Source organism: Ailuropoda melanoleuca, unplaced genomic scaffold (genome assembly GCF_002007445.2).
Source record: "Ailuropoda melanoleuca isolate Jingjing unplaced genomic scaffold, ASM200744v2 unplaced-scaffold7480, whole genome shotgun sequence".
Taxonomy (NCBI): domain Eukaryota; kingdom Metazoa; phylum Chordata; class Mammalia; order Carnivora; family Ursidae; genus Ailuropoda; species Ailuropoda melanoleuca.
The window spans coordinates 166249-190112 of NW_023250281.1; the positions used below are offsets into that span (position 1 = coordinate 166249).

Sequence of the window (23864 nt, forward strand, 5' to 3'; positions counted from 1 at the left end):
TATATATATATATATATATTCTATAATTCTCCTCCAAATGTAAATATTTAATATTTTCTGTTTTGTCCTGATGGAAAAATGTCCATAGCAAGAAGGATTAAAGTGCTGATCTGAATGGGGGCATTTGTTGGGGCTTAGCATGTTTGCATCCTCATTCCACCCCAGGAACTTTTGCTAGGTGTAAAATTCTCAGGAACAGAATGTTAGGAAGGATCGTGTCTCACATTAGAAGCAGAGTCAAGATGACCTCCGGATGCCCAGTTTTCTGACTCCGCATCTGTCATAGATGGCAAGATAAGAGGAATCGTGTCACAGATAAAAAAATAAGGTCGGAGAATACCAGAGAACAGTTGATTGAACGTGTAGATGTAAGACCCATTTGTTACATTGTAAAATGAGATTTCACCTGCTTCATAGTCCAAAAAAATCCCAATGCAATGAGGCCGTTCCAGGTGGAGGAGAGGCACCGATGGGGAGGCAAGGACCATGTACTCATTTCCTTTCAGCAGCCACATGGCCCAGACTCCATTCTCAGGAGAGGGTGTGGTCTCCCCTTTCCTTGGCACTGTCTCTTGACAGACACCTAAACCCCACTCTGCTCTTTCTCCCACCATAACTTCCCAATAATGCCTCCCTGAGGAGAAGTTCTGCAAACCCAGGATACAGGGCCATGTGTCAAATCGCTCAGGGTTGTTGGGGAGATCCCTCCACAGCTCTCCGTCCTGCACACTGCGCAGATCAGCCGTCAAGAGGAGGCTAGGATGCGCTGTGACAGGGTCCAGCTTTACATCAACTGTGGGAAGAATTTTGTGAGACATGTGAAAGGTAAGAGAAGACTGGTAAAAATATAGGAAGCACAATAATATGTATAATAGTCACACCATTCCTCATTCTTCTTTCTCAAATAACTCCTAGAGAAAGCAAAATAATATTTTATCTTTCAGGTCACTCGTATATTCCTCATTACTTCCTTGTTTATCCCACTGCTACTTCTGCATAATTCAGGACTCATTCTTACCCCAATAAAAGCATAACCATTGATGATGTGATGAACCATAAGCATACCTATTTAAGATTCCTTTCACCTACATTCAGAGCACTTGGGAGCTCTTAGGAAAATCCTCTGTATTTATTTTTTTCCTCAAAATCCATAGAACAAATTTGTTAATTTGAAATCTACCATTTTCAATGTTACTTCGCTCTGATAGGAAGAATTCTAAGATGAGCCCCATGACCTACAGACCTTGGTGGTACTCTCATGATTTTATTTTATGACAAGAGGAACATGATCTGGGAGGATCTCATCTAATCACATGAACCCTTAAAACCGGAAAGTTTTCTCTGGCTATTGGGCTGATGGCAGAACAGGAAGTCAGAGAGATTTGAATTTAATGTGTCATTGCTAGCTTTGAAGACAGAATGAGCCACATAAGGAGAAAGGCCAGTGACCTCCAACTGACAGCCAGCCAGGAAACGAGGATCTCAGTCCCACAACTGCCAGAACAACATTATGCCAATAAACTGAATAAGCTTGGGAGTGGATTCTTCCCCAGACTCTTCAGAGGAGCCCAACCTGGCCAACACATTAATATTGATCTTGTGAAAACTAAGCAAAGAAATGAGCTGATCCCACATGAATGTCTGTTCTGTATAATTATGACCTAATAAATGCATGTGGATTTAAGCAGTGAAGTCCGTGGTAATTTGTTACACAACAGAAAACCAATACTGATACTGTGAAGTCCCAGGGAGATTGATGTGAAATTTTACTTATACACATAATTAATAAATACATTTGCATGTAAAATCTCCTCAGTGAAGAAGGCAGGATGTAAAATATTCAGTGTCTTCTCTTTATAAACATTCAAAAATAATAAACTTCATTCATACAGTTTCATTTTTAATATCATAATAATAACAAATACTATCACAATGACCCTTACTACTATTTGTCTCTAAATCCACTTCTGGTGATCTTGTCTTGATACCCTAACCTGAGTGGGTCACCTACATGGTAAACCATCACCGCTAACTCATTTAGGTGCCTGTTATCATCCTCACATTACAGACGAGGAGACTCAGAGTCATAGTTTATGCCATTTCCCCAAACTTTAGAGGTCATAAATAACAGACTGGAATGTGGGTTCCATGGAACTCTGTTAGGCCTACTTAACACACGTTGTCTTTACACATTATTTCCACTCCAGCACACTTCCCTGCTCCATTTATAAGTTTATAAATCTGTGAAAGGTAGTTAATATGGTCTGTCTCCAATTGCTTCCCCACCCCTCTCTCTTATACTCAATTGCTCATCATGATATAATAATACTCTAATGAAACTTCCCACTGACCTCCACACTGGTGGGTAGTCATTCGAGGTCACCTTAAATCACTTTCTTGTAGCAGTCAATGCTTCGCACCCCCACCTTTGTCCTGGAAAACCTCCTTTCTCTTTCCCAGAGAAACTGATCCTCACCCTTTCCTCCCCTCTCCACTCATTTGGTCTCCTTTACTGTTTTCCCCTCTTCTCCATCCAGTGGTTTCAGGACTGGGACCTCTTCTTTCCTTCTCAGCTCACTCTCAATGTGTTATTGGGCTGGCTGGATCATTGCTGTAATTAAATTCCACTCATATGCTTACTGATTCCAAATGCAAATCTCTACCTTAAACCTTTCTCCTGAAACTGTATTTGCAGAATCATCTGCTTACCTGACATCAAACTTTGGATATATAACATTCATCACAACATTGGTATGTTCAAAATCCAACTCCCTCCTTCTGCCACACCTGCAGCCTTAACTATCAATGTAAACAACAACTTCATTATGACAATTCTGGAGATTCAAACTCTGGAATCATTTCTGACTTCTCTCTTTCTCTGACAACTCATATCTAATCCAACAGCAGATTTTACCAGCTTTACCTTTGAAATATACCAAGGTTCTGTGCACATTCCACATCTCAGCACCTCTGATAATACTACCATGTTAATCCAATCCATAATCATCTCTGATTGAATTATTGCAAAGGCTCCTAATTGCTTTTCTCACTTAAAGCCTTACCCCTTTGAATTTATTCTCAATAAAACATACAGAGTAAGACTCTCAAAACATTAATCATGTTATTCCTCCATTTACAACTTTCCATTGATTTCCTGTTTTACTCAAAGATAAAGCATCCTGGTCACAGTGACCTGCCCAGAGCACCCTGTGCAAGTTGGTCCTTTCTTGACCTCTCTGACTTTGCCCTTGCTTATTCTTCCCCAGCCGCACAGACCTCCTCATAGTTTCTGTAACACATCTTCTATATTTCTATTTCAGGCCTGGGCACTCATTGTTTCTGCTGCCTGGAATGTTTTATACCATGTTAGATATTTGATGAATTAACCTCAAGGGGCCTTCCTTGATTGTCAAATTTAAAATTAGATGCCCTAACCTGAAAACTTCTGGCCACACTTACCTTATTTTTTCCCCAATATTCTGTATCATCTTCTAACATTCTGTGCATTTTGCATAATTTAGGTAAGTATGTACACTGTATGTATATGAAGCTATGGATTTGTAGGATTTTTTTGTTATTGTTCAATAATATATTTCAATACTTAGAAAAGCATCTGGCACAAAATATGGAATATTTATTGAATTGATTCATTAATTATTTAGTTCAGTAAAAAATGGGAATATGAGGACTTCGATTATGGGAGTGTAACAAATTGCAAGAAGTCATACAGTTAGTATGTTAATCTGCCCATCATTGAACAGGGCTGCATAGGGTTTTCTCATTATGGGCTGAAGCTTCCTTTGAAGTAATGAGAGCAGTGTTTAGCCGCAGTTTGCATACATTGCTAGGTATAACTTGGATTAAAAACAGAAATACAAATGTTGAATCTATACTCTTTGAAAAACAGCATGATCAGACCTAACAAACTCATTTATGTCACCACACTTACTCCTACATAAAAATAATTGACTGAAAATTTTTGGCTTTATTGAATACCTAATTTAAGCAACTCATCAAGTTACAGATAATAAAATAAATTTGATGTAAGGCAATGCTTTTATATTGATGATTTTTCTGTTTTCAAATATGTTTCATTTAGTCCTCCAAACAATACATTTTTCAGCATTTTATAAACAGGGAAATGAATATTCATTGGAACTAATGTTACTCATATCACAGCTAATAAGCTGTGAACCACACTTTCAAGCCTATTGTTCTAACTGAAGGTAGCTTAAATGGGTGTTAGTGACTCTGATACTCTTTATGACTCTACACAAATATCCCAGTTCTTCCTTCTGAATACAGCACTGTCTCCCATCCACCCTTATAACATGGCACGAGCATGTGACTCACTATAGTTAACAAATCTTCAGGGAAGCCAGGGTGCCACTTAAGTGTGGATGCCTTTAAGACCAGTGCCTAATCCACCATAACCTAGCCCTTTCCCAGAGCAACTAGCAACAGAATCGAGGTGGGGCTCTATCTGCGTGACTCTCAGAGGAAGATGGGGTGAAATAAAAGTCTCCCAAACCCACTAGTAAATCAATGATATGATCTAAAAATAGACCTTTGCTGGAGTGCCTGGTGGCTCAGTCTTGGTTTTGGCTCAGGTCTGATCTTGGGGTTGTGAGATCAACGCCCGCATCAGGCTCCACTCCCAGTGAACAGCCTGCTTGGGTTACTCTCTCCCACTCTCTCTCTTTCTCAAACAAATACATACATCTTTAAAAATGAAAGATAAACTGGGTTCTGTTACTGCAGCCTGATTTGTACAGTAACAAACTGTAATAACAGCCAAACTATAGACATTGTAGTTCTCCCGGCTCAAAGAAGCAGCCTACCTTGGAACTTTCTCAACATTTCCCTCATCCCAGGGATGCGACACATTGTCCTCAGCTCCATGGGGATGGTCTCCGTTTCCAGCCGTGTGACATCCTTACTTCTGAGAAGGGCACAGAACCGACAATTCTTAGTAGGATTTATCCACCAACTCCCTTGTCCTCCCACAACCTGTCCCTGATTCAGACAGTAAACATACCGGCTCAAGGCTCCTCTCACACCCTGAAAGTAAAAGAGAAATAATAAGCAGGTATGAGTTACATCTCCAAACTTCTTTTCACAGATTGGAAACAAACCATGGACATCTCTTTAAGGATGATTCGAAATAATTAATTATGATGATAAAATGATAGAAGACATCAATCTTTCTTTAAAAAATCCAAAAATTGGCTGTTGAATATTCTCATGAATTTTAAAATCAGTTTGCCTGTACTACAATGGAATCAGACTACACAAAGTTTAGGTTAATTCCAATGATATCAACCAATTTAACTATTTTCTGAGTTGATAATTCTGACACTTGGGTATATTAATAAAGAGTTACATTCCGTAACAAATGTAGATGGAATTAAGGTAAAAATACACTTTAAACATCTCCAGAATTTATTTGAGGGACAGAGAAAGGTATAGACAAACATATGATACTCCCCATGTCTCCGTAGAAAACCCCAAATTCCTCATTATTTGAACAATGACACCATAGCTATGGACTTATGTGTCAGTAGGTTACCTAACTGGATAAAAAAGGAAGTCATTGATTAAAAGCAACATTTTATATCAAAGGAGATTATTTAAATAAATCCCCTGTTTTACATTTTCCTTTTTCCATCAAAAAATAGCCATGTGTCAGATAAATTTTGAGAAGGCATAAAAGAAGGAAAATAATTGACTTTACTTTTTATGAGACTGGCAGGCCTTGTTTTTGGCCTTTGGCAGTAAAATGCTGCTTACTGGTACTGAGGAGGAAATGGAAAGATGGATGTAAAAATGAAAATAAATAATTTTAGAATATATTCTCCCTAAAATTTGTAGTGGAAATAATTTTAACATTTATCTGGTGCTATTAACAGCTTGTTTTCAATGTTGTGTTTTGAAATATGGTAAAATAAGATGATGGATGTCATTATTGAAAATGGTAAAGTTCTGTGTATATCTGCTATCTGAAATTCAGAAAATTAATTCCTTTTTGATGCTTAGTTTGCTCACATGGAAACGAGCCTAGTAATAATGATAATAAACATATGTGTTGCTTACATATATAGATATAGATATAGATATATTGAAGACAAAATGAATTAAATAAGACAAAATAAATAAAAATGCTTTGAAAGTTCTTTCATTTAATGAACCCCTAACTATGTCACCAGTGCTGCTTACTCACTGTCCTTGTAAACATTACATAGATAGTTAATTTGAAGATTTTATGGCACTTTCAGTGTCTGGGGCTGACTCACGATGGAATCTGCGGGTCAGCTGCTAAATGAGGGCATGGATTCCTTAGCTGAGAATCTCCTGAATGAGTCATTGGGGATGAGACAGAATGAAGTGTGCCCAGAATTTTTCTACTGCAATGCGGTCTGTCATGATAATACACATGCATTATCAACAATGGATTTCTCAATTCACTTGGGATTTTGATGACCTCATGAAGGATTAAAAGCAAATAAAAATTTCCCTTTTTCCTGTTTTGTCTCTCTGCTGTCCAAACCCTAACAGACTGTGAGCAAAAGGCAAGGAACCCATTTAATCCCTCCCCACCATGCTTGGAATGGGCATGCAATATGGACAAGGAAATTTGTGTTTGCCACAAAATTTAACAGGAAAGCTTCAAGCTGGACAATTTAAGACATTATTCATACAATTAGCTACTGACACAGAAATGGGTTACCAAACACTTCTGGAATTGGCTGTCATCATTGACAGATTAGCTGTGAGGTTTTAAGAAGTGGTTTTCACCCAACATAACATCAATTGTCCATTTTTTGTTTAACCTTATAGGTAAGATATCAAATTAATTTTTGGTCTCTAAGATGAACTATTTTATACAGTTGTTGAGAGTCCCTTCTCATTCTGATGCTAAGACTTAGAATTAAGGTGCTTTCCAAACCGATGCCAGGGTGCCCTTTTCCTAAAAATCATTATGGCACAAGTGGTTTGTGGTTGAAAGTGGCTGTGTGTTTCTGTGGTCTCCCCCATGCCCCTCGTTCTGCTGAGGGGCCCAGGCTCACCTCCAGCAGACCCAGCGCTGGGCGCTGACACCTCTCCTCCAGCTCCTCGGCCAGCTCCCTCAGAGCCCTGCTCTGCTGCACCAGCCGGTTCTTGCTCTCCCGGAGTCTCTGCAGGGTGGCTCGCTCCTCCTCCTCCAGACGCCTCAGCTGCAGTTGCTCCTCTAGTGCCAGGAACCCACGATACTTCTCAAACTCCAACCTGAAACGCTGCCTCTGCATTTCCACTTTCTCCTGGAGTGACACAGGGGATCCAATCATCAACCAGAGGGAGCTTCAAGCATGGGGTAGGGAAGCTGACTGCAATTTCCAGAAAAACCCCAGCACCAAAACTCTGTCCACTGTTCAGCTGCGTTTTAACAACATGCAGAAACCAGAGGCCACTCTATGGGACCAGTGGTCTTCAGACTTAGAGTTTGAGAAAGGCAGTTGGATTTGAGTTCTCATTTGGCCATGGACTTGCAGGCAAGTCGGTTTTGCATGCAAGTTTTGTACCATATTTAAATTATGGGAGGAGGAGTATGGAGATTAAGATTAAATATCTATTAAACTGCTGAGAAGGGTGACTAGCATAGAATAGTTGCACAGTGAAGTTAAAATACATCATTAAGGTACTGACTAGAATGAGAACTGGGTGGAAACAACTGAATCATTATGAATAGAGATTAGAGAGATCTGAATTGTAAACGTGAGAAAAAAAAAGGCTTAGACATTAGAAACATGAACATTACTTCGTAACATGGTAATTGTGAAACCTTAAGGCTAATGTTCTCTGTTCAGCCAAAATAAAGCTAAATGATCCACAGGCCATTTATTACAGAGTTAACTTAAGGCAATTAATCCTGATTTCCACCCAAATCTCACATGCACATGTTTTAAATAGACTTAAAGAATATACCCTGACACAGCATTATTATTCATACATTTTATTCTCTTGAGTCTGGGATGTGGAAAACTAACTTTAAAGTGGGTTTAGGAAACACAATAATCTCCCATAGTCTCTCATTTTGGATTCCCTGGCCCATTGCTAAACATTATAAGGACTTGGTTTGATTTAAGGGCATGAACTAACACCTTTTTTCTAAAAACAAATAAACAAATAAAAAACAAAATTAGTAATGGTTCTCAAATCCCTAAAGGCTCAAAACCATCTGGCAATTTTCCATCCCTACCACCTTCTGCCACTTTCTAAACTACTGGATTCATGTAATCCTGACTTCTAAAAAAATAACAAACTCTAAATTCCATAGTTTGATCTGAAAGGTACAATTCATGTAATTTATCCCTGATGTTGGAGCCTGAGCTGTTGAGCAGTGGTGCTAATAATTCAGCCACGGAAAAAGAGTGGAGTTACACCCTGAGGAACGGCATGGTGAAAGACGGGGTTTGGTTGCAATCCTTCTTTCTCTCACATCCTCCTTTTGAGTGTGACAATTATATCTACAGACATAGGAAGAAGTGTCTTTGTAGAAGTTAGAGTTTGTTATTAAACTGATGTGTGTTGTATTTGGCCCACATGGCTCATGCAAGTTTACATAGCTTAGAACACGGATCATAAAGCAGAGAAAGACAATTATCTTATGGTTTCACTCATTTATGGAACATAAGAACTAGGAAGATTGGTAGAAGAAAGGATAAAGAAAGGGGGGGTAATAAGAAGGGGGAATGAAGCATGAGAGACTATGGACTCTGAGAAACAAACTGAGGGCTTCAGAGGGGAGGGATGGGGAAATGGGATAGGCTGGTGATGGGTGGTAAGGAGGGCATGTATTGCATGGTGCACTGGTTGTTATACGCAACTAATGAATCATCGAACTTTACATCAGAAACCAAGGATGTACTGTATGGTGACTAACATAATATAATAAAAAAACATTAAAAAAAAGAAAGGGGGGTAATCAGAAGGGGGAATGAAGCATGAGAGACTATGGACTCTGAGAAACAAACTGAGGGCTTCAGAGGGGAGGGGGGTGGGGGAATGGGATAGACTGGTGATGGGTAGTAAGGAGGGCATGTATTGCATGGTGCACTGGGTGTTATGCGCAACTAATGAATCATCGAACTTTACGTAAAAAAAACAGGGATGTACTGTATGGTGACTAACATAATATAATAAAAAATATTATTATAAAAAAAAACAAAAAACAAAACAAAAGAACACCGATCATAGCATTATCTCTACTTAGAATAATTAGTGGAGGGTTTGCAAAATCTTGCATATGGAACTTCTGATGTGTAAATCTATGGTCAGGTCAGGATTGAAAACAATTGACTTGGATTATTAGCCTAAAAAGAACAAAAATTATGAATGTTTAACTTTACATGTGATATGCATAATTATAGAAAAGATAAGATTCATCACAGAAGAAAAATGTAGCATAAATGGTCCTTACAGAAATATCTGTCTGAGGATAGAGTATAAGACAACATTTTCAAGAAAGAGAAAGGAAATAATTTAAAATATATACATATATATATAAAACAATCAGAGAAGAAGGGTTATTTGAAGAAGGCCAAATAATAGAAATACTCTATAAATCATATGTTACATAAATAGATATAAATATACATATACTTTCTATACATAGTTTCTCAATCTAGACCCTATTGATATTTGACCAGATGATTATTTTTTTTAAAAGATATTATTTATTTATTTGAGAGAGGGAGAGAGAGAGTATGAGCAGAGGGGAAGGTCAAAGGGAAAGCGAGAAGCAGACTCCCCACTGAGCAGGGAGACTGACCTGGGGCTCTATCCTAGGACCCCGGGATCATGACCTGAGTTGAAGGGAGACACTTAACCCACTGAGTCACCCAGGCATCCCTGACCAGATGATTCTTCATTGTGAGTTTTTATGGGCTGTCCTGTGCATTGTAAGGTTTTTGGTAGCATGCCTGGCTTTCACCCTTGGAATTCCAGTAGCAAACTCCCCTCCCCCGACCCCCCATGAGAACCAAAAATGTCTACAGTTATTGCAAAATATCCCTTGGAGGACAAAACTGCCACAGATTGAGAACCACTGTGTGTGTATGTGTGTGTAAATAGGTAAGTGAAAAAGTTGAAGTGTAAAAAAAAAGAAGATATGTATATGGGTTACTGACAAGGGGCTGAATGTTCAGATATCCTCCTATATTTAAAATGATCAATATTAGCTATATGCCATATATATCAATCCTGTGAAATATTTATTATGTCATTCACCTGATGAATACACACACACACACATTTTAAACTAGTAATGATAATATGAGACTTCTGTAGGTACTAGGAATGGAACAGTGAGTTATAGTACAATCAAGGTCAGTAAAACTATTTATTTATAATTTGGATTGGGGTAGTATTAATAGAGATAAAAAGAACACAGATACACAGTGTATTTTGAGGGGATGCGATGATCCAAGATGATGCAGATGTTCCCCTAGAGCAACCATGTAAATGGAACAAAAGTGTGCAGCAGGGAAGATGGTTCCATAGTAATTTAATGACCCAAACTTGGTTCTGCCAGACAAGCAAGCCTCCAGAAGCCCCAAGATTCTCTTACCTTCCAAACGACAGTTTTCTTCCCCGTGTTGGCCTCCTGAGTGAAGGTCTCCTCCATCTCCTTCCTTACAAGTTCCAGGGCCATCAGGAGCTTGGTCTGTTTGGAAACATGTGCTGAACCCATTATAGATGCCTGAATTCAGTACCTAATATCAACCAGGGATATCAGGAAATGCAAAGACCGATTAAACAGGCCCTAGCAAGCACCAAGAAATGTTCAACCTCAACAACGATTAAGTGAAATATAAATATATTTTAAATGTTAATGCCAGATATAATAAAAAATTATCTAAACATATTCATTGCAGCATTATTTTTTAATTCTTTAATTTTTTATGATAATTTTTATTATGCTTTGTTAGCCACTATACAGTATATCCTTAGTTTTTGATGTAAAGTTCCATGATTCATTAGTTGCGTATAACACCCAGTGCACCATGTAATATGTGCCCTCCTTAATACCCATCACCAGCCTATCCCAATCCCCCACACCTCCCCTCGAAGCCCTCAGTTTGTTACCCAGAGTCCAGAGTCTCTCATGGTTCATTCTTTAAAATAGAAGTAACTTACCAACTGTCAAAAGTGAGAGAGTGAGAAAAATGTATTTTATATTAACATGATGGAATTAAAATAAGATGCAGAATATTGAATGACAAGAAACATTCATAATTATAAAGTCAATTAAGATAAGTATATTTTATGTAATATGACACCAATTTTGAAAAAAAAGTGCTTGTAATGAATATATAAAAACTATGTAGCAATAGATGTTCAATAGATGAAATTGTATCTACTACTGCTTGGTTGTGAGGGATGTTATTCCTTATATCTATATGTTTGATGTTTTTAAATTATTTATTGATTTATAAGAAAATTGTTTATTATTATTTGGTCAAATGAATCCTTGTAAATTACTAATTGTTAAGTGGAGAGGAGATATGCAGTATCATAAACCTTACGAGGAATTTAAAAAATAATAAAACTGAATCTCCTTTCCACCCTCAACCCCTGCTAGAGGTAAACACATATATTTTATCTAGAGAGAACAACCATAAAGATACATATATACACATATTTTTATTTTCTTCCTTAAGTCATTCAATAAGTCTTGGGGAAAAAAAGAGGGGGGGCCTCTGCCCCAAGTCATTTAATAAGTCTTACACAAGAACTGCCTTTAAAAGAGACTGCTATAAGCTTATCCATAATGTTGCACAGAAACTAACAGGATAATATATGGAAGTATTTGACAAGATGGGGAAGTGGCATTTTTTTAAAGATTTTATTTAATTTGTCAGAGAGAGAGCGAGAGAGAGAGTACAAGCAGGGGGAGCGGCAGGCAGAGGGAGAAGGAGAAGCAGGCTCCCCACTGAGAATCAGGGAGCCCAATTTGGGAGCTGATCCCAGGACCCTGAGATCATGACCTGAGCTGAAGGCAGACGCTTAACCATCCGAGCCATCTAGGTGTTTCGGAAGTGGCATTTTTTTAATATTTGCACGAAATAGAACTTTGACACCGACGGACAGAGAAAACAGTTCACTTAGGCAGAAGAAATTGTGATCAAAAGCAAGGAGGTGAACAAGATGTGTCATGTTTGGGGACAACAGTGATTAGGCTGGGTTTGCTGGATCTCATGGTTGGCTGAGACAGGAAGTGTAGAAACAGCACTTAGGGTCCTATGAAGTCCCAGCTGACAGGCTAAGGAGTTAACAGATATTTATTTGGTATTCAATTAAGATATATTACATACAGCCACGTTACATTTAAGTAACTTCTGGGTTAAAAGAAAGCAGGAACAGCATACTTCAAAAGTATAGCTAGAAAGGAGCTGGCACCTGAAATTTGTAGATGACAACCAAAAGAAAAAAGAAAAAAGTCAGACATATTTCCAGGTATGTCAAGAAGGAAGTTGAGGTGGTAAATATCCCAAAACCTTGGTTTAAAACAAAGTTAAAGTAATAATAATTAATAATAATATTAATAATTTTAGAAAGTCCGATGTTCACGATTTATTTCATTGCGACGGTACTTCAGTTAAACATGTCGGTAGATTTTAGACCACTCCCACCTCTTTTGCGGTGGAAGCTGCTCCCGATGTTGGGAATTTAAATGTGCTCAGAACATATCAAAGAACTTTTGAAGAGCACCAGTAGGGAAAACTCTATTACAGTTTCACAGACGCCACTTTTGGGAGCCAAATACTCCAATATGAGTCACCTCTTCACTGGGGATGCTCTCATCATCAGTCCCCGAACACCTGTGAACAAACTTAGCTACTGGGTTTTTACTTCAGGGCACACATTCATTTGCAGGATTGGAAGGCGATCAGAGCTGTGTGCTCCGTGGACACTGGTGTCCAAAACCCAGGGGTTGTTTTGGTGACAGTATTAACTAACATAGAGATAAGCACTATGGAAGACAAGGCATTAGACAGCTAATTAAGAAGCATTTACAATAAAGATGTACACCTGTAACCAAGAACCAACCGGATAACCCAGCCTCCACACCAGAGCTCTAGTGTTTGGAACCAGGACTGACCATCGGGAAGAATAAAACCAGGACGAAAAAACTAGGCACTGGGGAAGGCTTCACGGAGGAGGGGACAATTTAAAATCATTTGGTCAAATGAACCGGGTGCATTTGAGCTTCTGAAGAGAGGTCCCCGAAGGGGGTTACCATGGAGCAAGGCAAGGGGACCCAACCTGAACGGAGTCGTTCAGGTCAGGATGGAATCATCTGGGTTTGTCCCTAGCTACACAAGTCACTAATACCGCTGGATCTAGCCACTCATCTGTGTGGGCCGCATTTCCAGACTCCCAATCGGGCCTCTCCACCTGCGCCCTGCGGAGTGCGCCGAGGGGCTCTCACCTGGTAACACCTTGCTGCCTCCTGGAGTGGCACCGTGTGGTGGCTCCTGTGCTCCGGGGTGGTGTCACAGACCCAGCACAGCGCCTCCTGGTCCTCCTCACAGAAGAGGCTCAGCTCCTCGCCATGCCGCGCGCATTGGCGCACCCCCGTGGGCCCCGGGCCCAGTCCCAGCTGCCGCACGCTGTCCACCAGGCTGGCCAGCTGCCGGTTGGGCCGAAAGCTCTCCAGCCCAAAGGGGCCCCGGCACTGCGGACAGGCATACAGGCCCCCCTGAGCGCTGTCGGACTTCTCGCAGAATTCGGAGATGCACTGGAGGCAGAAGCTGTGGCCACAGGCCACGCTGACCGGGTCCTGCAGGAAATCCAGGCACACAGGGCACCTGGCCTCCTCGCGCAGTCGCTCCCCAGGCGCCCCTGAGGCCATGGCCAGCCAGGCCTTGCCTGGCCCGGCTGATAGCAGTGCTGCCTTCCGCAGCTGCGCCCACTATCTGCCCTCACGGTCTGGCACAGAAGGGAGGGATCCTACAGCATCAGGAGAAGAGGCACAGGATGGGTGTTATCCGCTGGCTCTGGTTCAAGAGCCCAAATGAGCCACTCCTGGTGAAAAGTTACAACTCATACAACCCTCAGTTACAAGGATAAAATTAACATTTTATTCACCCTGGCCTCCTAGGAAACTGAGCATTTGTAAAGGAATCCCTCACACTGTATCATGATGTTTTCATGTGCATTTGGAGAATTGCTGAGCTCCTCCCTTTCACTATTTTTCTGAAATACCCCGTGGCCTTCTTCTCCTTATATGCTTATAATAATTTCTCTCTCTCTCTCTTTAGATTTTATTTATTTATTTGACAGAGACAGAGCACAAGTAGGGGGAGCTGGAGACGGTCTTTCTGAGCAGGGAGCCCCATATGAGGGTGGATCCCAGGACCCTGGGATCATGACCTGAGCAAAAGGCAGATGCTTATCAAACTGAGCCGTGGAGGAGCCCTTAGACAGGAACATAATTTCTTAAAATCTTTTCCAAACTTTAATTTTCTGCCTGCCTTTATTTAACTCATGATAAAGAACTGAATAGATGAGCTGACATGAAGATGCCTGGATAGATATGTGTGAATAATGACAGGTGCATAGCCCAGCAACTATTCGGAAAATAAATTTCTATCATAGTTCAGTGAGGGTCCTGTAAGGACTGCATGCCTGTTATTACTGTTGCAAAGCACATTTTAGGGGTGACAAGGCTGTAAGTTATCGCTTTCCTCAGAAGGAGTAATTCAAGCAGAGCCCATCCATGCTGCTGCACTTCTGAGGTGAGGAGGACTGAGAAAGACACAGAAGGAGCAAGGTAATTTGAAGAGAGGATGTGATCCCTATTCGGGATAAGTATGGTGAGGTCATTAGGTCACCTGAAAGGTGGCAAATGCAGGGGGTGCCTGTCACTGAGCAAAATGTAATTTCCATGTTGTTGAATTTGAAGTGATGGTGTGTATGCCTATAGCAAATCATCCAGTCTGTCCTCAGCGCACGTTTGTTGGTACCAAGACCCAAGGGTAAGCAAAAGACAGATTACGTCCCAGCTCTCAAGGAGCCTTAGGATGCATCAGGAGAATGCACGCAATTACAAAGTAATTGCTGGGAGAAAGGTTACTCAGCACTGCTACAAGAATATAATAGAGGACTCTGAGCTCGCCTGCAGGGTTAGGGTGAATCTCCTAGGGAGTCTCTGTGCTAATAACTGAAGGGCCAGTACAAGCAGTAAGCAGGAAGGGAAGCCAGCAACAGAGCAGCCAGAGGCTGCAGGGTACACAAACATGAACTGTGGTGGGAGGGAGCAGGGCGAACCCCCGTAACCAGAGCCCTCCAGGCAGGCTGTGTGTAGGGCCAGATGAGGATGAGGACGAGCAGATAAGGTCCCAGTCAGAGGCGGGGACCGATGACTCAGGTCTTTGGGGCTCCTGTGAGGTTTATGGTCCTTATTCCTTTTTTTAAAGATTTATTTATGTTTTTGAGAGAGAGAGAGAGGGTGAGTGAGGGGAGGGGTAGAGGGAGAGAGAATCTCCAGCAGACAGCCCGCTGAGTGAGGAGCCAAACAGGGAGGAGGGGGCTTTGATCTCATGACCCTGAGATCATGACCTGAGTGGAAACCAAGAATCCGATGCTTCACCTACTGAGCCACCCGGGTGTCCCTGTGGGTCCTTCTTCTAAGGATGATGATTTGGCCTGAAGCTTTAGTAGTGGGCAGGGTCTGAAAGGCTTGAGGTCATCTGCCAAAGGCTAGTTGGTTAAATAAACGAGATTCTTTGAGAGCAAACAGATGCAGATATGAGCAAAGCCACACAAATGTGAAGTTAGAAAAGAAAGCAAAAGGGCACAGGGCTGCCCAGTAGAAAAGCAGATGGTGACCCATGCTGAAGACTGTGCCACTTTCTCACCAATGCGATTTAGAGAAGGGCATGTCCAACTCTCTGTGGCAAACTTCCTCTAAAATAGCAGGACATTGTTAGTTCCGAGGATGAGATGGACTCACAGATACCACACATTTGATACAGGCTCTGGCGAGACTGAGTATATTTAATTAAAGAAAAATAGCAAGATAGATGGAAGAATGATGGTGAGACAGAGCTTAAGCGACATTAGGATGGGGAGGTTTTTTTTTCTGTTTTGTTCAATGCTATGTTCCCAGTACCTTGAAGAGTGACTGATGCATTTGGACACCCAGTAAATGCTAGTTGAATAAATAATCAGTGAATGAACAGAATCAATACAGTTTATTTTAGAACCTAATGGATGGAGGAATTTCGAAGATGACGATATTATGTCAAAGGTGAGATCCATATGTTTCTATAGGTTACAAATATTAATTTGCTTTTTATTCACGTCCCTGAGACTCTCAATGATACAAGAAACATCTCTATTTTATTGGGAGACACAATAAAGCCATATATGTGCTCAAATGTATAGATGAATTGATAACACAGCTCACTCGAATGGAGATTTCCTAATTCCTAGAGACTAAGAGGAGCTTGCTGGTTTCCCGTTTGGGGGCTTGGGGGTTGCAGTGGTCTTCAGCAGGATGAGGCTGAGTGACTGAGCTGACATCAGAGGGCACGTCCTCCCCAGCTGATTCTAGGGCAGCCGAGTTTAAGCTCTGTTTTGTCTCCAGACTTGTAAGCTGAGGAATGAGGTCTGTGCCATCTTTGCTATCATTGTTCTTAGAAAAACATGCTTCCCTTGCAGTGCATCTATCCAGGTAACTAGTGGAATGGATTATAATTTGGTTTCATTGTATTTACAAATTCTCTGTAAAGTGACAGCCTGGGCCCTGTTTTGTTTAAGAGGGTTGGTCTAACTGAAATGTGTATTTTCTCATGATCTTTCTTCTAAGGTGAATAGAACACCTCTTTGTGTCATTACAACCCTATTTTGGTGCACTCCCTCCTAGATTCTTACCTCTGAATCTTTTTCAGGTTGCATACGTCCAAATCCACCCTGACTCTCACTAATACTCTTTCTCTACTTCTTCTCTCCATTTGTGTCCTGTCTTCTCTGACAACATGGGAACCTCCATCCTTTGCAAATTCATTCCTGCTCACCTTCCCTATCTCCAGGGTATCCATATTTTCTTCCCTAGCCTGAGTCCCTTGTCCTTCTCACCAAGAGTCTCACTTCTCCCTGGCCTCACCGTTTGCCTCAGCTCTGGGGATTCACAATCTCCTAGACCCACACTCCTTCTACTCCACAGGGGGAAAAAAAAGTCAAAACCTCAAAAGCAACAGCCACTGACACAGCACTTTTCTTCCTGCTTGTGGTTTTTAAAAGGATCTTGGTTGGTTTTCATTCAGCACTTACACCCTGCATTATACTTGTTCCTTTTCCCCCAGAGACTGCATTGGTGATTTATTGAGCTAGGGTTTTCAAACGTCCTCTGTGGACACAGCCTCAACTTTCCCTATTAGGTAAGGGGCAACTGCATCCAGAGAACCTCTGTGTTTCCACGGAGAGAATCCGGGAAGAGGAGTTGAACCAGAGAAGTTTCTCATGACTACAAGGGAGAGTGAAGGGTGTCTGAGACACGGCTGTTACAGTGGGAGAAATGCCACCCCTTGGCTGGTTTCCCACACATGTGAGCTCCGTTCCCCATATGGGCATGTTAGCAAAAGTAGATTTATGTAGTAACGCTATATTTAAAAAATGATTTACATTAGAATTTTCTTTTAAGTAATATGAGGGACTTAAGGACAAAAATGTATCCTGTTCATATTTTTTAAAAGATTTTATTTATTTATTTGAAAGAGAGAGACAGCCAGAGAGAGAGGGAACACAAGCAGGAGGAGTGGGAGAGGAAGAAGCAGGCTCCCAGCAGAGGAGCCCGATGCGGGGCTCGATCCCATAACGCCAGGATCACGCCCTGAGCTGAAGGCAGACGCTTAACGACTGAGCTACCCAGGCGCCCCCCTGTTAATATTTTTATTCCAAAGTCCTTCACTCAGACTGCACGGAGTAAGGACCCAGTATAGCTTCTAGAATAAATTATAAATACAATGTCCCATGTGAGATTTGCAGTCATTCTCTGAAAAAAATAGTGTAAACCCCATGCATATATTAGATATGAGAAACCTGGGATGTAATAAATGCAAGGAATGGAAACAGCCCTGTCTTTACTTCTATGTCTAGTGTTTGGTGAGGATCCTAGTGTGCTCTGTGGACTGGTGCCGGTATGGCACTCTCCCTCAACAGACGGTTCTAGGAGCTAGGCACCAGGTCTCGGGATCAAATGCAGAGCTTCTGTCCAGCTGAAGGAGAGAACTGGCACACAGACAAAATGACCAGGTAGTGGCAGAATTTCCCAGGTGCACCCACGAGGGTGGACAAATGGGCCAACCAGAATGAAGACACGATGTATAAGCATGTGGAGAAAAGGTTCACAAAGGAACTGCTCTTGGAATATAATTTCCAGGGAGACCTGGAACTACCAGCCTGCCCCTGTCTTTCTAGTGGAATCTGTTCAGAATAAACACAAGTACAAAACCCAGTGATGTATGAAGGGACATTGGGTGTCTCGGAACATCCAGGAGTTTGATGTGGTTCCTGGTCCCTCTGTGACCAGGGCAAGACCAGCTGATGACCAGTTTTACATGTTACACAAATATGTTTAGATTTTTTATTTGTGGGTAATGGGCACTGGTGACAGATTTTCAGTGATGGTCGCTGAATATGATACCCAGTTCCTGTGGTTGTCTTTCCCCATGGTTTGGGTTTTGAGGCCCTAAGGGTCACTGTGAATAAGGGGCTCTACCTCTGCTCGGGGATGTTCTAGTGTGGCTGGGGGTATGGGGTAAAATGGGACATGTGAATTTCTCCCAGCTTGTAGAGGCAGCCTGAACTCAACTGTACTTATATAAATCCCATTACTGCATATCCAACAAATGTAAAAACAGACCTTCTTTCTAGGCCTCTCTGTCCATACCTCCAAGCCAGGCCCACGAAAGGCTCTTCAATGAGTGCAATATCTCAACTCCTTTTCCTTCTCCGTTCTACGTAAAATACGTAAGAAGAAGCAGAGGCATTTCCCCAAATGTATATATAGACTTCCGCACGTTCACACAATTAATGGCTTCATACGAAATCTAATGTTTCATATAGTGCTATTGTTGTAAATTGGTTTGACACAAAAATAAGCTTTGGCACTTAGCACTTATATGATATGCCCCAAGCTAAGAATGTCTATGAATTCAAGAGTCTTCTACAAACACACTATAGCATAAGAAGGAAAAGCGTGAGTCATAGAGGAGGATTTTTCCTGTTTTCTATAAGACTTAAAAAAAGAGAAAAGGGCATATACATTGTTTTACTTAGTGGCAGAGTGGGAGAGAAATCAGGAAGAATTCACGGTGATATTTGAAAAGGGTTTCCCACAACTGGACACAAAACAATTTAAAAAAAAAAAAGATAAACAATATTACAAAGTTCAGTCTTATTTCATAAATAAATGAATACATCCTCAAAGTATAAATAAAGAAGTTAAATGTTCCTCCCAAAAGCGGAGCATTCCTATGAAACTTCTTGTGAACCAAAATGCATACTAATGAATCGTCAAACACTACAACAAAAACTTACCGTGGACTAGATGCTGGTAACTGAACATAATAAAAAAAATTGTTAAGTGGATACATTTAAAAAAATTGCCATTAATTTAGAACATTTTTTAGCATTTCCAGACCCCAAAATAACCTCTCTTAAGCTTTTCTGATACCTAGGGATGAATCTTGCTGAGAAATGCACCAAACAAATCAAAATTAAGCACAGAGGCTCACAAAATGCAAAGCTATGGTGGCTTGATGCTGAGTGTAGCTCCTGGGAAGCTAGCTTGGGGGGGCCACCCTTACTGCTCAAGGTACATGCCACCTTGCTAACTGCTTCCGGCAAAAACAAACACTGAGCACTGGTTTTGCTTTTCACCTCTTTGGTAAAAGCAAACATCCTCTTCAGATTTCTTTCCCTTTGCAAAAGCAGATGCAAATGTAAGCCTCTCACAAAAGTGAAATGGAGTAATGGGAACTTTCAAAAAGTGGGGAAATACCTGTAATAGCAGAGCTGGGCCTTTTAAAAGTAAAATTTAAAAGACCGAAAACAATGGTAAAGTGAAATTTCTCTGGAAAGCAGATTTTGGTAGATGAATGTTGTGGTATCAGCCCCAGGGGCTAAGTCTGAACACTCTTCCTAATCTCCTGAGGAGGGTTTTTCCAACTACCAATCCTGTTCGGACCCCACTCCACCACTTCCATGCTGGAAATTCTCTTTCATGCAGGGATAGTAAGTCTCCTCCTCATTCTTCTCTCATGCTAGCTCCTGAATTCCCGAGCAAGATAACACTCCTTCTATCATTAGTGTAACTAACATTTACTCATTTCCTTTGGTGTCCTTTGAGCTTGATTCCACTGATAGAGCATGCACAATTCCCGGAATTGCCCAAAAAGCAGAGCATGACAGTGAAAGACAGTGGATTTGAAGCTAAAATAGACCTGTATTCAAACACTGGTGCTCTGACCCTGCTGAGTGATATCATGTCATTCAAATACCCTGCAGGTGACCCTGGTGAGTTATGTAAGCCTCTCTGTGTCTTTGTGGGTGAAATGAGTTCTTTTATAAGGCTTATATGGGGTTTTGTGTAGGGAGGGCCTGACATCTAACACATGCTCAGTAAATGCTTATCCTAACCCTTCACCATCCAGTCATACAGTGCACCTGAGAGAAAGAAAGGAAACTGCAAATCTTTAGGGACATCATCTGTTCAATTGTGTGCAGAGGCTAATTGTCCTGAATTTCCGTATTTCCACTGTGTGGTCAACATGGAGAAGTTTAAAAGTGAAGGTTTTCTTCATAATTGTATGCCAGGAGATTTATCAAGATAATAGCAAATTAGCCACTAATTTCAAAACGTGGCTTTCTTGAAAAAAATAATTATTGATTTATACATTGCGTGTTATCTTCTGCTGGTTGTTTCAATGACTTCATCAGCTGTTTTTGGTTACTTGATTCTAGAGGGTAGTTTTAAGTTATTAAAAAAAATAATCCATTTCACAAGTTTGTCCTTGAACATTAAGGATTTCTAAAAAATGCAAATATCAATAACTGTTTTGCATGGGTAGCACAAAGCATTTCTTATAACTGCAATGGCCCCACCACATCATATAAATATGTAGAGAATGCAACAAGCAAAGAGATATAATGTTTGGATAATCCTCATTCTTACTTTATGAAAAACTTAAATAGAATTTGAAAATAACTCTGCATATAATTTAAATTGATGGACTAAGAATTCTGTATCCACCCATCACACACATCAAGCCCCTAACAGAGGTAAGCAATGTTAAGGAATTAGAATGGGATTTGAGGGCCGTGGTGACTTGACTTTGGAAATAAAGGTCTGTGATGAATGCATCCTGGAAAATCCCCCTCATTTATACAGTTCTACAAGGGCAATATGATATTGACAAGGTTGAATTTAGATGTTGTCAGCAAACTGTGCCTCTAACTTAATTTGAAATAACTTTTGTCTATGAAACAAAATAAGAATTACATTTCCCAAAACATTTGGATGTTATCCTATCTATTCAATAAATATTTGCTTGTATAATACCTAAGCGAGTGATGATATTCCCTATGTTTAAACAATATCATATCTGAGTTATAAAATGCCCTTCTTTTTAGTGAACCAAAATGTATTTCCCTAAAAATGCCATCCGTTAATATCATATCTACTTTTAAGATGAAACAGAGCAATTTTAATTTATATTATAAAACTATTTAATCTATAAAAGCATCCATGTTTATCTTCTTCGAATCAGATGAGATACCTCCACTTCTTTTTCATTATTATTTTTTTCTTTTTTTTACAAGATTTTATTTATTTATTTGAGAGAGAGAGAGAGAGGGAGGAGAGAAGCAGACTCCCTGCTGAGCAGCAAGCCCAGGGCGGGGCTCAATCGCAGGACCAGAGATCATGACCTGAGCCGAAGGCAGATGCTAAACCCCCAGGCACCCCTCATTACTTTTTTCTTGGCATAATTCTAAAGCATCACAACATCCTCCACTGAGCACATACCACATTGGCTAGGAGTTTCCCAAGCACGGCCCTCAATAGTGAAGGCAGTGTGCTCTGGGAAGGCTGCAAATGAAGTTGCTTGTCCCCATGCTTACTGTGTGAGACTTCTATGGACTGACGTGAATTTACTCCCCCACCCTACTATTTTCTGAACAAGTATATTTGGTAAGAACAGAATCCACCACTCTTACCAAGAGAAGCAGGAAAGAACTCTGTGCCAACATGGCCCCTATATCCAGATATTCTGGGGGGAGCTAATTGTTCCATAGTGACCTTGATCTCAGTGACCTTAAATGAATCACTTACTTTCTAGGCCTTAGCTTTCTTACTTATACATTGATGTCCAACATGTAGAGCTATGGTAAATGTGGGATGAAGAACTGCATGTATAGCACCATGACCCCAATTAAATAAATGCTCAAGAAATTTTGGCTCTATTATTATAATAAGAGTATCATTATTTTGCATTTTACACTGAAATTAGATTGTTATTAAAATGAGATATTATTAATTATCTTAATTTGAAATGACTTTCAGCAACATTTGGTTAGGTTTAAGCTTACTATTAATTATATTTTTATATAATCCTTCATATCATAGTGATAACTAATTACCCAATTTCAAAATTCTCTGTGCACTGATAAATGAATTCATCATACAACAATGCAGAGAACTTTAAAATACCAACTTTACTGGACCATATAAAAGAGGGATTTTAAAATACCATTCCTGAAATGAAAACTTGAATATTTAAAATTGTCTGTAAATTTGTTTTGATGTGATACATCTAAATGAATATTTATTTTTAATGTAATAACATAATTCTTAATTAATATGCAATAAACTTTAGTAAAAATAAGTTTATAATGTTTGAAGTAAGAAATCAATAACAGGATTCTTGCTGCACTGTGAAATAAAATACAGAGCAAATGACCATTATGAACATTCCTTTGATTTCTTTGATTTCATATTGCACTATCAAAAGCTGTGATACTGGTGGGAAATAAAAGGCTATTGAAAAGAATACCGAAGATAATTGATAGCCAGGAGTAGTGAGGAAAAGATGACCCACTGAAGGGGAGGCACAAAAAGAGACCCTATGTATGTTCTATATAGTACACATTTGTAGGCTTCTAAGTGTTTCTGTCATTAAGACACTTCAAAACCTACAAATGTGCACCATAGCTTGCAATTTATATATTTCATGATATGTTTTTAATCCTCATTATCCAGTTTAGTCTTAGAGGTGATGTTTATCTACCCGTACTCTAATATCTTCTCTTTGCAGAGAAGAGATACCCACCCTCCTCACCATATGCTTGAATCTTAGAAGGAAGCTTCATATCGCCCCCTACCTCCCATGGTCCATGATTTGCTCTCACCAGGAAGCCAGGTTGATTTGTGAAGCCTGACACTTTCTGGTTGTGGAGATTATATATATTCCACTTGCCTTCTGGCTGACTGTCCCTTATGTGTAGGCAGTGATGATCTTTAGGCATGGACACCCTCCCATCTCCATGAATGGAGGTGTGGCTGATGTGTACAGATGAAAGTGCCAGAGAAAACTGTCTAAGTACATAATCTGCTGTGAAGACCCTATCACAACTTTTATTTTTTTTTCCTGCAAACATGCAGGAATTACAAATCTAGATTTGAATTAGATATGAAAAATCCACCTCACACAAGATACACAGTCTATCTATGGTGTTTAATTTTGTTCCCCCAAATTTAATAGCATGAGCAAAGACCTATGATAGAAAGTAGTTGTAAAAGTAGTCGTAAAAAAATG

General features: G+C 40.2%; 1 protein-coding gene across 2 annotated transcripts; it reads right to left on the minus strand.

Moving 5' to 3' along the window:
• Positions 1–6: 6 nt before the first annotated feature.
• TRIM58 (tripartite motif containing 58) lies at positions 7–14007 on the minus strand. 2 transcript variants are annotated; one of them, XM_034653253.1, is made up of 7 exons: positions 13472–14007; positions 10607–10702; positions 7068–7298; positions 5039–5061; positions 4842–4942; positions 407–793; positions 7–277 (listed from the first exon to the last, which is right to left on the minus strand). In XM_034653253.1, exons 1-7 carry the CDS (start codon positions 13892–13894, stop codon positions 204–206), a joined length of 1335 nt encoding a protein of 444 aa, XP_034509144.1. In that variant the 5' UTR covers positions 13895–14007; the 3' UTR covers positions 7–203. The 2 variants fall into 2 exon arrangements, with proteins under 2 accessions (XP_034509144.1, XP_002926959.2); XM_002926913.4 differs by having other exon boundaries at positions 7–793.
• Between the last annotated feature and the right edge of the window lie 9857 nt (positions 14008–23864).

Bases quoted from the DNA above. Each gene is read 5' to 3' on its own strand.
- TRIM58 (XM_002926913.4), bottom strand. From the start codon at position 13,894: ATGGCCTCAGGGGCGCCTGGGGAGCGACTGCGCGAGGAGGCCAGGTGC. The intron at 10,703-13,471 runs GTGAGAGCCCCT...GTTTCCAAACAG, and splicing joins AGGCAGCAAGGTGTTACCAG to ACCAAGCTCCTGATGGCCCT. The intron at 4,943-5,038 runs GTATGTTTACTG...TGCCCTTCTCAG, and splicing joins GTGAGAGGAGCCTTGAGCCG to AAGTAAGGATGTCACACGGC.